The 16,876-nt window shown below is 36.8% G+C and overlaps 2 protein-coding genes across 2 annotated transcripts in view; both read right to left on the bottom strand.

The window, feature by feature from the left end:
* Positions 1–5,926, bottom strand: part of LOC135214428 (ATP synthase subunit d, mitochondrial-like) — a gene marked incomplete in the record, with an annotated part of 11,384 nt that extends 5,458 nt beyond the window's left edge. Inside the window, 2 exon segments of the mRNA XM_064248704.1 lie at positions 4,405–4,573; positions 5,721–5,926. Of these exon segments, the coding sequence (XP_064104774.1) occupies positions 4,405–4,573; positions 5,721–5,842 (291 nt within the window).
* Positions 5,927–8,857: 2,931 nt separating this feature from the next.
* The window catches only part of LOC135214425 (uncharacterized), a 30,023-nt gene continuing 22,004 nt past the window's right edge, over positions 8,858–16,876 (bottom strand). Inside the window, exons 2-3 of the mRNA XM_064248702.1 lie at positions 13,231–13,406; positions 8,858–9,676 (exon numbers count right to left, since the gene is read on the bottom strand). Coding sequence (XP_064104772.1) covers positions 9,557–9,676; positions 13,231–13,406 — 296 coding nt within the window. The 3' untranslated portion in view covers positions 8,858–9,556. The remainder of the gene's footprint in view (positions 9,677–13,230; positions 13,407–16,876) is intronic.

Raw genomic sequence — 16,876 nt, forward strand, 5'->3', positions numbered from 1 at the left:
ATAAAGGTGTACTGCTTTGCTTGTATTTAAATTTGTATGTCATTGTTGCCGGAGGTTTAGCCTTCGTTACGTATAGCCAATCATCCATCGAGAAAGAGGGAAGAAATGCTGTCATAAGTTACGTAACGAGTGCGTTCGAAACCTTTTCTCTGAGTAAGTTGGCCCGTCTTCAAAAAAGGTCACTTTTACATTATAAGTACCAAATTTATTCAACCTACGTAGTGCAGAATACACTCAAAATTTATGTGTTGATATAATATGTATTCTGAATAAGCGTTATATTTATGAAATGCATAGATAAAAAGTTATTGCAAAAAAACCGTGTTACAGAGGCCCTGAATCTCATAGTAGTGAACAAACTTAGTGACCATTTCTTATTTTGTACATCTTAAAATGCCACCTCAAATCACTACTGGGCATAGCCGGTTTTAAACTTACTTGACCAATTTGATCAAATTGAGCCCAAGCCTTCAGGCTAGTTAGGAGCCTTTTCTGTATCTTAAAACGAATTAACTGCTACCAAAAACATGAAATGTTGAATGAGGAAGTATTATTCTACACATTATTATGCATACTATGTTAACAAACTTTTCACTTGAAAATTCAACTTTTATCTGAGACACATAGGGGGAAACATCAGTTTCAGGCCAACCCTCATCACGGTGGACGGGTCTTATTCACTCGATATTTAATTGGTGAAACATGAATACAATTGCAACTCTAAGCATACCATTTAAAAGACTGAAGTTTCGTCAACATATTGTGATATATGAAGCCCCATACGAACTAAAATAAGCATGTGAGCTCTTCGTAAAATATGTTTTCAAGGCAGTTTTTGAAATCCAATATGGCGGCTACGTTTTTCATGGACGGTTCTCATCAGTGACGGACACCATCTTTCCCACCCCCAGCCTTCCCAGCACTCATTTGAACAATGTTAGCGTATGTATGTAACGTTTATTGATCTTACTCAAGATTGCAGTTGTAATCAGCACAATAAAACAACATTTTTGTTGCCTATATTAGTGAAGTATGAAAGTTATGGAAACTTGTTATTCCCGGGGTTATGTTTGGAACTGAATTCATTCTTACCTTGTAATCGGCGGTTTTTATCCTTACTGCCATCACAACTGAAACTCCACAGTGCTTATTTGATTGTTATTATACACATTTTGGTCTCAGTTCACTCCACATTTGCAACTTTAAACCCGTTGCTGTTCCTGGTTTCTAAGCGCGCGCGCCATAAACACAATTACAAACAGCAGACGACGACAGACGACGACAGACGACGAAACTGCAAAGTTTTATTCCCTAAACTGTTTACTTTGTTACTCGTTAGTTTAGTTTTAAATTACATTATTGTTATTTAAAAATGATTTAATTCATGTATATTATCCCTTTTTAGCAACCAAATTACCCCCGAAAAATTACAGTATTTCTAAACTAGATAAAACTCAAAAATGCTAACGTTTTCCGAAAACCATAGCGGAACGAAACGGAAAAGGCATAGAGGAACGAATACGGAAAAGTGCATAGAGGAACGAAACTAACGTTTTTTTTTTTTTTTTGCTTTTTTGTTTTTGCTAGCACTTTTCATTGATTTCAGTCTTTATTAGTAGTTTTGAATTTCTTAAATAATCGTATGCCAGAAATAAATGTAACCTTTAATGTTTGCATGCTTTAATGTTTGCATGCTAAGAATGGCAAAATCATCGTTGCCACATTAGTGGAGGCTTCACACTACGCCGTTCCATTATTATAAACTGTTTCCATGAATTCTAGTTGTCATAGTAATGCAATAATGATAAAATTGCTTTAATATTTATGTATATATACTTCCAATACATAGCCCTAATTTCACCAATTTCAACGTTTTGTGTGTTAGTCTTATACCCCAGTTTTTGAGGGTCAACACATACCGAATGGCAACAGAGAGAGAGAGAAAGGAAGGCGGAGGAACGAAGAAGAAAAGGGATGGCGGTGGAGGGGGGGGGGGGGGTGGGGGGGTGGGGGGGAGAGGGTAGGTGGAGCTTTATACGCGTGTTCGTATCCATTTCTGCATAATGGAGTTTTTGGTCTCTTGGTACAAGGACAATTGTCGTTTTATTTTTCTTTACGATTAGTGATTCACGATACCCTTATAAATTACGGCACTGGGGGTGTAATGCACTATAGCAAAATCTCGTTCTGTTACGAGTGTTCGTTACAGAACTAGTATTGCCCAAAAACGTGCTTGCACTGTCTCTGAACCCATAGTAGACATGCTGCTTAGTTTGTCAATCAAGTTTTTATAATAACCAAAGTTATTTTTTACAAAGCTAGCTATTGAATAAATTTGTATTTTTCTCTGTCAAAACATATGCCCCTCAATGCTAACTTTCCTCTTTTTAACGACTTTCTGGTCATTGCAAATTCGGCCCCATAATAATTTCTTATGGTGCGAAAACAGACAGAGGCCCATGGACCGAAAAAGATTGCGTCACACTACGGCGATAATCCAGCAGTAAAACATCTTCATATATCCAAAAAGTAAATAATAAAGATATATAGCGCATTACGATTATAACAATTACATGTATAGCTGATAACAATCTGCACGAATAACTGGTAAACTGTTCTGCAATGACAGTTGAGTATAGCAATTATTTACAATAGGTACGAAAGTCAAGATGTCGTGACGTCATAATACAGAACTTGAAAGAACGTTCTAATTCAGAAAAATAATTACTTAAATTTGAGTCAGAGGTCGAGTTACTTTTTCAATAACGAATATTTTCAAATTAATCATCATATATGTAAATATTGATGTTTTTACTACTTATTAAAAATTAGCCAAGAGAACGCTTTCTCGTCATCTTCTACCCCAACAGCTGTTTACGCCTGGCTTGTTGTTGATGAGAAATCGTGTTTCGATTGTTGTGATAAAAGTGCTCCAGCGTCTGTGGGTACAAGTGGTGTGCGGATTTATCACAGGAAATGGTTAGTTTATTGACACAAGCTACTCCGTAAACATCGAGATGGCGTCAATCTTCGAAACATTTTTAGTTGTAAGTAAAAATTTTCTCTAAAGCGTTTTGGTGAGATTTCCACTGCCGTGGCGGCCATTTTCAGTACCCTCTGTTTAAAATCTTAAAATTTGGCCTTAATTTCTAACTTTGGGGAAAAGGGAAAATACTTACTTCGAAAGGAGAGTAGAGGTCTTTAGCTCCGTTTCTCACCAACAACAAGTCCGCGACTGATGCCCATCTCGGGTGTCAGGACGCGTTATAATGTACTTTTTCGGAGGGTGGCTTGCACTGATGGTAGCTGGCCTGCGTGGCCTGCTTTGATGTTTTATACCCTATCTAATTTTATTTTTTAAGTATATACTACACAAAATGTAAACACAAACTTTCAATTCTCTAATAGGGCACCCCTGCTATTCCTAGCACCTGCCCCGCTACTGGGCAATGTTTTCTAATGTCCCTCTTAACTTGTCCTTTATCAGTTACATACCGTACACCTATAAAATATTCTAAGATCGCTATGGTAACTGGGCCCTGCAATTCCTAGCGCTGGTCCTGCTACTGGGCAGTTTTCTAATGTCCCTCTTAAACTTGTCCCGTATCAGTTGCTTACAGTTCACTTACCCAATATTCTAAGATCACTATGGTGTGGTCGGGTGGAAAAAACTGTGCAGCCAGACCTATTTAGCCATTTAAATCTTTCTATTAATGTTAATACTTTGTTTATAGTTTTGACCGAGACCTGCCATTTATATGTTGTATTGTTACCGCTTTGGCTTTCCATACCGTCCTATCACAAGTAGATAGTTGGTTCAAGATCAAGGTAGTAACATAACAGCTGGCCTTCTAAATGCCATATGCTGACCACATGTCATGGCATCTAAGGTTTGGCAGCACAGGTAAAAAAATTATGGCACATCTTTGTTTTTATCAACAAACAAATTTTCCAATGAAAATATCTAAAGTAAAATTTATTTTTAAAACCAGTTTTATACTCATACCTACACTTTCACTTAAGTAGGTTCAGCTAAGCCTGCACTTTTATTAAAAGATTGAGAAGTTTGTTAACATGCAAGTAACTTATTTGTCCTACCCTAGCAATCTTAAGTGTGTTTGACATACTATAATTATTCATTCAGAGCCTACATTTTTTTTCCATACTTAATTTCATAAATTTGATTTCTCATTATCCTTTCCATTCCAAGCTTTAAAATGATGAACTTGTAAGTCTCTAGACATTCATATAGATATCATATAGATATGTAAGTGCCTGAGCACAAATTCCTGTAAATGATCTATGAAACAAAATACTACAAGGGAAATTCAACCACAATATTTCATCAATGGTTATCCTTGCTGCACAGCAAAAAAGGAAAAAAAAAAATTATTCAAAACTTACAGCTTCTTTTTCAACAACACCAATCTCTGCCGAAACAGTGTCGGCTGGGTATGGGATCTTCAGAGCTTCATACTGTTTCTGAAATTCGTCGACCATACCCGGAATGGCAATACGAGCCTTGTACTCGGCGAAGTTGATTTTTGGAGCAGCCTCAGGTAGGGAGAGTACTCTGAAATACAGCGATAAAGTTATGCAGTTTTATAATAATTTACCTAGCCTATCATTTTCATCTCATAATATAGTCATGCAAAGTTTTAAAACAAACTATAGTCATTATCAATTCATTCAATTATGCAAAGTAGCACATGTATCAACATAAAACTTTACGATGCAAGAAACTATAATGTCAGAAATGTTCAAGGAACACATTTAAAACATAGGAAAAATATATTTTCAGGTCCCAAATGTGATACTGGTTTTCAAGTAAAATTTTTGCATTTGAAATACTTTCCAGAAGAGCCTAACCTTCTCTAAACATAGCGTATGGTGTCCCCACAATGACAATTGTTTAAATTGCTGAAAGGGAAAACAAAAGTTAAAAGGTTTTATTAAAGATGTAAGAAGAGGAAAACATTAAGCAGTTGCACTGTGAAACAATCGTCAGGAGAGGGTTGAAGTAGGTAATACCTAGGTATGATGAAAAGAGAGAATTTGAACGGAGGTACAGTAAAAGGAATGAAAGGGGTTGCAGCTGCTAGGGGTAAAGGGGGGGGCTAAAAAAAAAAAAAAAAAAAAAAAACCTTCAATAATGCTTACATTGTGCTAGATGAGGTTCACTGACAGCAATATCTTACCCGCTTAGGAGCCTAGCCCTATACCCTAGCTAGCCTATACCTACCAGGTAGCCTGTACGGTACGGTAGATAAAAAATGTTGATAGTACCTAGCTATAGCCTAGCCTATAGTAGTACCTTGGTATATGGGCTACAGGCTACCTAATAACAAATACAGCTGTTCTCCATTTAGCTAGTGCTTATCATGAACACTTTAAAGCTCTATTTCCCAAACCTCATGTTAGCTAGACATGCCCAATACAAATTAAACTAGCATAACCTACCTAAAGAAGGGTAGTCTTCCTACGGGAAGAGATTAGCCTTAATTTCATCGCCTCTCTCCACGCATAGGATGAAATAAACATAAAACTTACACCCTGCCCAATTAATCATACCCTAACCCACCCGATAAGCATCCAAAACCCGACCCAACAGCCAGCCCATACCCATACAATCGTAAAATAACCGGGGCACGAGAGTCGCCGGCTGGCTCGCACGGACAACCACCACCATCTTGAAGGACGAATTTTCGAGGGCCACTTACTTCCTCAGATAGCCGTCCGATTTCCCCTTGAAGGCGTTGAACATGGGCTTCTGGGCCTCGGGAACTCGGGCGGCGAAGGCAGCCCAGTCAATGGCGGAGGCGGCAACTCTTTTCGCAGCCATTTTGATGTAATGGGCAGTCTGCTTTCTTTCGGGGCCAAACAACAACAGCTGAGCTGAGTTCGGGAGTCGTCTGCAGACGTCTGTCGGTCTCGTTCAAGTGCTCGGTGCTCAGCTACTGTGTTCGAAACTTCGGTCAATTGTGCTTATTTATACATATATAATAATAAATCTCATTTATTTTCTTTATTACTTAAGTAAATTTATCTTATAATAATCTACATTCTCAAATACTTATATGAAATGACGATCTACAAGCCGAAGGATGGTTAAATTATATCTCTGTGATGCCCAATCAGTAATAGGTTTCGAACATTCATGAGACTTCGAGGTAGTCGTCTCCGATGTCTTCATCGGCTTCGTTCAGGTGTCCAATACTCAAGAGTTTGTTCGAAACTTTGCTCGAAAGAGTTGAATGAATGAATGAAGAGTTGACTAGATAATAATATCGTAAAAGCCGTTTTATTTTGGTATTACCTACACCATTCCATTCTAAATGAATTAATCTCCATATCTATTTGAAAGGACGATTTATGCACCAACGGATGGATAGTTATATTTCCGAGATACCTAGAGGACTAAAAATCTTCTGCTATTATGTAACGTACGAGATAAGCCTTAGCTATCGTACATTTTAAACCATGAATGTGTTGTTCGTAAATTTCTTTTTCATTAGACGAGATGATTCTACAGTATATTCCTTTTTAACTTTATAATTCATAACTACTATATTGAAAAATATTCGGCTGTACCTTACACTATTACTTTTGCTTTGTCTTATCCGTACGCATTTGTTATTTATTCTAATCGTTAGTGTATCAAAGTTTTAATTATTATTTGAAATAGTTTCCAGACCTAACATAAAGGTGTCTAAGATAATAACAGGCAGCAGCAGCGATGTTGAGATGATTGTGTCATTCATATTAAGAAAATGAAACTGTGTCCACTTAGTATATGCACAGCAATTTGACAGGTTTAATGTGACATGTACTTGATGACAAAACTTAAGACAATATTTTCTTATGCCAAGCGTCATCATTTGAAATTTTATCGACAATTTTGTCTCTTGTGGAATAGATACCATATTGGCAACAGAACTACCTAGTTATTTGAATCAGAGGCATACACACAGAAGAATAAAAGGAATTAAAAAGACATAGGTCTAGACAGTGCAGTATGTCCAAGAAGTGTAAGTAGCAAATAAATGTTGCCTGTAAAAAGGGGACATGCTGTTATACTTTTAAAGCATCTCATGCTCATTTGCATGATTCCCCCCTTCTAGTTACCTTCTTTTCTGTCGGTCTCTCTCACCTGTAAGATGTCCAGATCACTAAAATGTTCCTTGTTGAGTTGAATATAGAATTTAGGGCAAAGGCCAAGCATTGCAACCTATGTGGTCATTCAGCGCTGAAATGGGAATTGACAGTAGAAGGTTTGAAAGGTTTAACAGGAGGAAAACCTTGCAGTTGCACTATGAATCTAATGTTAGGAGTGGGTGGAAAGTAAGATGGAGAAAGAAAATATTATTAGAGGTACAGTAAAAGGAATGAAAGTGGTTGCAGCTAGGGGCCGATGGCACACTGCAAAGAACCTTAAGTAATACCTACAGTGCACTGCATGGGGTCTACTGACGGCACTACCCTACTACGGGGAAAAGGTTCTTGTTGCAATATCCACTTCTTCACAAATAACAAACACTGCTATATTTGTTGGCAAGCAGAAATTTATTTTTAACAATTCATTATCCAAACCCCAACCTTATCTACTCCATGCCTTTGAACCTCAATATCTGACTCTGCCCTCATTCATACCCTTTCTTCCTATGAAATATCCACGAATATTATCAGAATGGAATTGGAATTTAAATTTAGGTTAGTGACCTAGTGGCAGGAACTATGAAGTCATAAGCACGGAAAATAACGTTGAAAAAATTGTAAGGAAAGGGTGGAAAGGAAGATGGAAGAAAGAATTTGAATGGAGTTCTAGTAAAAGGACTGAAAAGGGTTGCAGATGGGGGATGAAGGGATGTTGCAAAGAACCTTAAAGGCCTGTCCACATGATCGGCGGACTTCCCCTCTAACGGGCAAACCGTCAAATTGCCTGATGGGTCTTATAGCAAAATCACCATGGTGGTGCCCGATGGTTTGAGCTTCGACCCTGGCAGACGTATGTTAACCATATACATTTCTTTTGCCGAGCCATTCTTTGCACCATATTCGCTTCTTTTTCATCACACACAACGCAATTATCATGCTACGTTATCATCTTGTTTGCGGTAGGCACGATGTTTATCGTACCGCACTGACACACTACCTCTCCATCCCCTCACCTGAGTGGACAACGTTCACAGGTAAGCCCGCCAGAATTTGCCCGTCAACCCCGGAGCACGCCGATCAGGCCCACTCGTGTGGACAGGCCTTTAGTAATGCTTACAGTGCATGGCGTAATATTGTAACTATACCCCTACAGGGTATAGGTAGGGCTATGGGTACAATATTAAACTCCTTTATCTCCGGTTTTATAATTCTGTACCATTACAAAACGTTCCGATATATTTCTTGGTGTCAGCATAAAGGAAAACAAAGCAAGGGAAACATAATGCACATACAATTGTCCAGTTTATATCTTGTAAGTTTATCCACTGTACCTAAAATTTACCTCTACCACTTTGCTCAAATCAGTTGAAGATCAAACATCACTCCATACCTTGTTTTAGCACATGTGCTCACATCTGTTGAGGATGTCATGTTCAGTAACATGCATATTACCAGTTTATTCAATTTTTCTTTGCAATATTTCAAAACTCTTGTTATACAGTAAATTTTATTCAAGTCACATTCATTCTAACCTGCTTGGTATATCTGCCAAATATTTGCAAGTCTTATCACACAAGAAAATAATTCCTCAATCAGACGGGAATTTAGATTTATTACCTGCATTCCACACTTCTTTGCTGAAAACAAAACAATGTTACACATCATCTGTCAAGGTTTGTCATGGAAAATAAAACCGCAGATCAAAGCTTTTCTTAAAATTTATATACAATATATAACACTTTCATGATTGTATAGACAGATATACATTTCACTGGTATTCTTGCAACCTTTAAACTTGCATAACTGAACTACTATTCATAGGTATCAATTCTGTTTTTTTTACACATTACAATAACTGACTAATCAAATACATCTGTTGACCTTAAAACAGGCTTCATCTAGAATATTAAGCAACACAAAAACTTTGAAAGAGTTAACAACATATATCCAATAAAGTCTTGAATAAAAATATACAAAAAAAAAAAAAAAGACAGACAAGGACTTAAGACCTAAAGCATATCAATCATATCGGTAGAAATAAGTGCAGCAAATAAATAAAAGAAATACTGAAAGCATTTTTTTTTTTTTGCTGAGCTTGAAATGCGTTTTCTTTTGGAAAAAAAAAATACACGTCACATCTTCCCAAACAATAATAAGATATTCTACACTGATAATGGCAACTGAAGTTTGTCATTTTTCTAGACTGAGGCTAACGGTTGAAAAAAAAAAAAAAAAAAACAATTGCAAAGTCAATAACCTCACTGCACCCACATATCAAAAATCACAAGCATTTGCTTTAAGGCAAAAGAACATGCGCCTTCACTTATGTTTGAAAGAGTAACAAAAGCAAGCTTCATACATATGAACTGATGACAAAGGAACACACTCATCCGTCGCTAGCTTAGAAGTGTCCTTCTTCTAGATATCCTTTGATTCTTGTTGGAAGAGGTAAGGCTTGGATGTGATCTACTCGAGTGTACTGCCTAATCACAAAGCGACACAGGTACTGTAAAGACCGGACCTGAAATAGGGATAGTACAATAATGACAATCATGGTCATAAATTAACACATATCTAGTCCTGATGACAGAAAATAAAAATGATTAGTTGTTCAAGAGTAAAAGCAATATACCTAGGAATGGAATGGAATACAAAATTTAGGCCACAGGCCAAGCACTATGACCTATCAGGTCATTCGGTGCTGAAACGGAAAATTGGAATAAAATGGTTTTCAAGCTGTAACAGCAGAAAAACCTTGCAGCCGCAATATGAAATAACTGTTAGGAGACGGTGCAAAGAAAGAGAATATGAATGGAGGTACAATCTACGAAGAATAAAAGGAGCTGAAGGAACGCTGTAAAGAACCTTAAGTAATGCTTAATTTGCATCGCACGAGGTGTGCACTCACGGCAATAACCCCCTACGGGAAAATATACATAATTTATGATTAATTTTTAAATACTTAACTCGCCATTATAGAGCTTTCACTACAGCTGGCACAAAAGCAGAAGCTACAGAATGGATAGGTTCATTTAAAAAATATAACTAATCCCTAAGTACCATACATGCATAAAACAAAAAAACTTTGCTCTGTAATATTCACAGAACACAGTACTAAAACATACTCCATCTGTTCAACTGTGCCAAAGAAAAAAAAAAAAATACAAGGTGGCAGCTGAAAATTTACAACCCTCTTTAGAGGGGAACTTATCACCAAACTTGAATTTCAAATATATAAAATAATAAAAATGGTGTAATACTTTTATTACGGATGAATCTTTCGACAATGCATATCTTGAGAATAATTTTCATTCAAGATACCTCTTCCCTCTTATGTAAGAACTTTAATGTCTCAAACCATGTATATGCTTGTTTGTGGATGGCAAACCACCTAGCTTTTACACCCCAAAACAACTCATACTCCATGGAAAAATACATGTAGGTTACTAAATTAGCCTTTGTGCCTAGAAGCATTAGTATGTACCTCAGTTCTATGTTTAGTCTTCAGTTGCATCTTTTGTCATTTCAAGCCCTTCATTACATAGCTTTCTTGAATATCAAGCTGTATCTCCTTGATATTTTGTCACAGCATGTTTCAAACCCATCGGTTCCATGTTAAGACAAAAATCTTCAATTGTATCCTCTATAAGTATGGAAATTACTTAGCCTATCATCCATACTGTGATAAAGTACTTCATTGAGTATTAATCTGAAGACATCAATGGTTCTGCTGAACCTGTGAACAAGAAAAGATGTAGTCACCATATTCCAAAATGCTACCAACCATTCTGAATTAATCCTCACTACTAACCATTTCAAGCCCGTCGTCGAATAGTTCTCTTGAATATCAAGATATTTTGTCACAGCATGTTTCAGACCCTCAGATAATTTTGGGAAATATAATGAAGTACCAGAATTTATCATCTCGGAAGAAACCTCGAAGATGCCAGTGTGGCGACTCGGACAAAGTGTGCCGCTGGATCGTTGCTCTCCAGGCAATCAAATGACACCAGGAAGAGGGTAGGCAGGTGATTTACTTGGATGAGAGGTGTTTTACCACATGGAGGTGTTTTACCACAAAGATGAATAAACGACACCTGGAAGAGGGTAGGCAGGTGATTTACCTGGATGAGATGTGGTTAACCACAAAGATGAATCACAGCATGAAGTGGGTAGACAGTACTCAGCCAACCACCAGCAATACATACAGCTGTCAAGTGCCGCTGGGCAGAAGGGGAATGCTTCGTAGTGGTTGCCGCTGGCTCAACAGAAGGATTTGTTGAGAATTCTTTTCTTTGTTTCGCTGGAAAAAACACCAGTGGCGACTACCTTGGGGAGATGAATGGGCGATTTTTTCTCAATGGCTCAGCCATCAGTCCTGGTAATAAACAATGCGCCATACCATACCATGCTAACAAGAGGATAGTCACTGCCCCACATCTGCATTTATTTTATGATCAAAACTGGCCGAATACCACCTCATTCTCATGGTAATAAATACAAATATACAAATGCCTACATGAAAGATACTGAATACGATGTAGGAAATGGTTATTGTTATCGAAACGTACAAACCCATATTGTATTACGCTCTTCCATTTATAAGTTTGAGACAGAGGGAGAAACAAGTGGGTGGAGCCTCTTTCCTAATTCTTTAGCTAAGCCAAGGACAGGTGTTTGGATAAATTGCCTTAATAAATTATGGTATGTACTTCTTCATATTGCATATTGCCCAAAATTACTGGTGGGTCTAAAACATTTTGTGCCAAAATATCAAGAAGATACAGCTGTTGTATAAAAAGATATTCAAGAAAACTTATGCGACAACAGGCTTGAAAAGGTTAGTAGTACTGTTTTTTTTATAACATTTTTGCATCAAAAGCACAAGCAGTACCCAGTTGCCAGTGGACTCGGATAATGACAAACCGGTTTTATGGGACTTGTCTGGTGCCATAAAATCGGCAATTTATGGCGCCATAACATGCCAAGCTCCGGTTATCAGCGCCATAAAACACCAGTATTAAAGTTATAGTGTCACAACATACCCGACAGAGATGCCATCAACCGGTTATCAGTGCCATAAGCGCAATAAATTGCAGTTTCGGTTAATGGGGGTTTTCGCTTATCGGTACCTCGCCAAGAATGGAACCCCTGCCAATAAACAGGAACTGTCTGTATCCAGTACAGGCAGTCCCCGGGTTACGATGGGGGTTCCGTTCTTGAGACGCGCCGTAAGCCGAAAATCGTCGTAAGCTGGAACATCATAAAAAATCCTAAGAAATCCTTACTTTTAATGCTTTGGGTGCATTGAAAACTATGTAAACTGCATTCTTATTGCATTTTTCATCAAAAAACCTTCAATTATTGATTATTTTGCATTTTTGGTGTCATACTTCATCTGCCAGATGTTGTAACCCTGAAAATAATTTCTGATGAATATAATTGAAAAGCGCCTCAACCTCAGAATGTCATAAGCCGAAACCGTCATGACCCGGGGACTGTCTGTAAACGTCATCTTGAGTCTTGTCTAGATGCTTATCTACCAGCACTGAGATGTGCACAAATGTATAGTAGTGTCCACCTTTGCTACTCATCAGAATGTATCCTTATCTGATGAAATACCATATATGGTTAGTCTACTTAGTTCATGATTCTATACGTTGGTGCTGATACCTCCATATTACATTAGTTTGCCTTGTAGAATTTGTTATGTCCTTCATTGCTGAAGGCAAAATCTGAGTGATGAAATATGCTTGCAGGAAAAGTCAAATATACTGGAATTTGAACCCAAGGCTCTAGTAAGTTATGGCACAGACTAAGAAATGAGAAAAGTAAAGAATGAACTATGATAGATGAATAATGAATGCATAAATACGTGAAAAAATAAGATAAAGTAAAATGAAGATAATTAATAAACTATGAAAATATCCACAGCCAGCTTAAACTCCAAGACTGAACTCTAGAATAAAAACATTTACAACAGCCAATTATCTCGGTCAAGCGCACTCAAATATTTTCTCTATTTCAACATTCCTGAATATTATGTTCAACCTATAACTAAACCATATCTCTTACCTGAGTGAACCTAGATACCGCTTTTGTGAGCCGCACAGGAAAGGACGGCGACCCAGGAAGTCTTGCACGAGAGTAGCAGAAAACTCCTGACTCTGAGTGGCTCATACAGTGGTCTATGAGTCCAACTAAACTAGTGTGACCCTCATGTTCAGGATGAGGATAGAAACTGAACCAACCTGAAATGAAATGGAAATCATTACTTATCTTGCACGAACCTCAATAAAAAGGAAAGGCAAATTATAGACAGTTGAACACACACACATTCAGTTAACATGTGAACACTTTCCACTGAAAACTATTCCACCCAATATTAACATAATCTCTGTGTTCAGAATGTATAAAAAAACTGCATTATGACTGTATTTCACATGCAATTACTATATACCTATATCAAATCAACACTGCTGACTAGACTTTCATCATTTAATGAACTCATTCGAATTTTAAATAAAAATGGTAGACTCCAGTCCTGAAACAGTACTTTTTAACATTTATTTTTTGTAAATTTCAAAAGGGAAAACGCCTTAATCAATTCAGCAGTTTCCACAGAAAATTAATGCAAATCCAAATCAAATGCCAATGAATCTCAACACAATATACACCTTCTAAAGAATCTATCACTCTTATCAGGAACCACATATACATACATGTACGTAGTACTTGAAAAACAATACCGACAATACACGCACCTATACCTCAGAGTTAAGGCCCCTGAATGAAAAATATAGTCCAAGATTAACTCGAGTACATCAACAGACAATAACAGCTTATTACATACTTATGTAGAGAAGCAGCTAGCACTTCCTTGAACCTTGAGGTGATTGATATAGTCAAAACACAACATTAAAGTGCCACTTTTGACTCGCTGCCAGCAAGGATGAGTTAGGAAAACTACAGCATCAAAAGAATCAAAGAAAAAATACCTGTTCTACACCCAGTTGGTTCCAAATGTTTTAGCGCTTGTCAGAATTTCCTGGACAGCCCACTAAGTTATGGGTAGGTTGGGTGGGGGCTACTTGAACATCAGATAAGTATACAAATAAAATAATAAATTCTTAGATAAAAATTCATGTTACATATTTGGGGCGAATCTTACCAACTATAAAAGAGCTGATTCCCAAATTGAAGAGGATGGTGGGTAGTGCAGCTAGACAAATTCCACAGAGCCAATCAAGCTAAAGGTTTCTTGTATGAAACTCATAACAATTTTACCTGATTTGGACTTTTTCAAAAAGTTTGCGAATTCACAGCTCGCCCTATTTTCCTTATGATTAAATGATCCCTTTTATGCATTGTATAATTCTTAATCTGTACGATTTGAACGAGTTTTTTATTTTTGCATTTTTACGTTGCTCAGTGCGGAGTGAAAAGGCTAGCGGCGCCAGCAATGAAAGCTCATTGAACATGCTCCTCGGACTGGTCAACATAACTAAGTCTGCAGCATTGTAACTGTAGACCTAATAAGCTCAACAGTCATAACAACAATTTCAAAGTAGGAATATAAATTAAAACAAGTTTTATTTGAAAGATGAAGTTTTCGGCTGCCTTAAAGCTGCCTGTATGTTGGAGAATGTTCTATAATCCAAGCCTTCTGAGATGTAATCTGTTACTGATGAACTTATTTGTAGAGATTACCTGTTCTTTGAGGAATACAATAGGAATATCAATTACAACCAGTTTTCTTTGAATGTTGAAGTTTCAGGTTGTGTTTAAGCTGCCTGTATGTTGCAAAATTATTTATAGGCCTAAAAAAATAATCTAAGCTTTCTGAGATGTAATCTGTTCCTAATGTTTTTATTTGTAGAGATTGCCTGTTCTTTGAGGAATAAAAGACGATGATGATTTTGGTTTTTTGGAGAAGATGGCTATTAATCGAAATATCATAAGTATTAATATCAAGGCATATGGAACACTTGTTTTTCAACTGGTTTACAATATTATTTTCTTAAAAGTCCTTGTGGTCACTTTTGGTGTATTATTTATTCTTTCATACGGTAATTTGCAGTGCAAGAATGTGTAGACAACCTCATTTGCTTTCTGGCCAGAAATTATTAATAGAGAGATGTGAATGTTAAGAAATCTAACACCTAGGCCTAGGAATAATATTTTGGCTTTGACAAATGGGCGAACATTTTCTAGTATGCTATCATTTTTTAAATATTTAAGAAAGATAACTAATAATTATTTATGGAAATCCAAATACTATTCCTTTAACACATATAAAGTATATGTTCTCAAGATAATTTCATGGTCGCTGCTCATTGTAGACTACTTATATACCAGGTGGTTATTGTTGCAATGACACTAATGATACGTCACATATACTCCCCTCACACGTTGATATCGGTGGGCGCATTCTACTTTTGTATATACGTACATATTTACATTTTTTCAGTGCTGAGGGTAAAAGCAATCAAATAGGACTATTTCAAATTTTATGCTTGCTTTAGAAGCATTATAATATTATGACAATTTTTTTAGTTTTTTTTATTTATTTAACATTTGAACTGAGGTTTGATGATGACTTTGTTTTGGTCAAATGCTTCAGCAATGAGTGAACAGAAGTTTTGAAAATGTCTCGTAAGAGTTTTTCTGAAATTTGGCTACACGTGACATATTCTTACAGTTTTGAAATATACGACAGATTTCACTCCTATAAAACATATTATGGCCTTATTGTAAGCGATAATCACGTTTTCGCATTGAAATAATAGATAAATATGGAGCATGCTACGTTGCCAGTTAGTGAATTTTGAACGAACTACTATGGAATCGTGTCTCATGAGATTTGAGCAGCACTGTAAATATTAGATAGTGCCTATGACACTGAAGCTGCAATGGTAAGGTTTAGGATTACATTTACCAACCCTGATCCTTCAGCAGTCTCACCAAACACTCATGTACTAAATATATCAGATGTTGTCACTAAAAAGTCTCAAGTGTTGTAAAATTGAAATGGAGATTTCAGATAATCAGCATGTGTAAGAATAGCCAATTACAGAAAGAAAGAACAACTGGGGACATCACAGGCCTTGTTAAAATAAGACAGAACATGCTGGTTTCAGAGATCCACAAGCAAGGTCATACTATTTCACCCTAGTTATAATTCCAGAGTACATTAGCTGTAGAAGAGGCCGGAATTTCACCATAATCCTAAGAGAGGTTAGGACAGTGTTCCAGGGTCTTGGTAATCAAAGGGTATTTGTTCCTCTGATCAGGCATCAGCATTCTAGATCAAGTTAGGATGTATGGTTAGTACGGGATGGAATTTGTCCCGAAACATTTAGCCTTATGACTTGGGCAATGACATCTCTAACTCACTTTTGTTGTCCTACATCCAACAACATGGTCTCTAAGTGTGGGTCCCTTATTGAACTGTACAGGTAGGGAGGAAAAAAATGCTACGCTCCAACAAACAATAAAAAAACATGTACAGACCACGAGATTAACTCAAGAAAATTAATCTTCTCGATGAAACAAGAAAATTAAAGTGAAAATATTCAACAAAAAAGATCTGTCTAGCATATAACTTACAAACACTAATAATGTTAGTAAGAAACATATACTACTGTACAAATGCCACATTACAAATGACTTATGGAGACTTATTTGTCAGCCTATTTAAGGTTTGTAACCTCAAAGAAAA

Source organism: Macrobrachium nipponense, chromosome 45 (genome assembly GCF_015104395.2).
Source record: "Macrobrachium nipponense isolate FS-2020 chromosome 45, ASM1510439v2, whole genome shotgun sequence".
NCBI classification, from domain to species: domain Eukaryota; kingdom Metazoa; phylum Arthropoda; class Malacostraca; order Decapoda; family Palaemonidae; genus Macrobrachium; species Macrobrachium nipponense.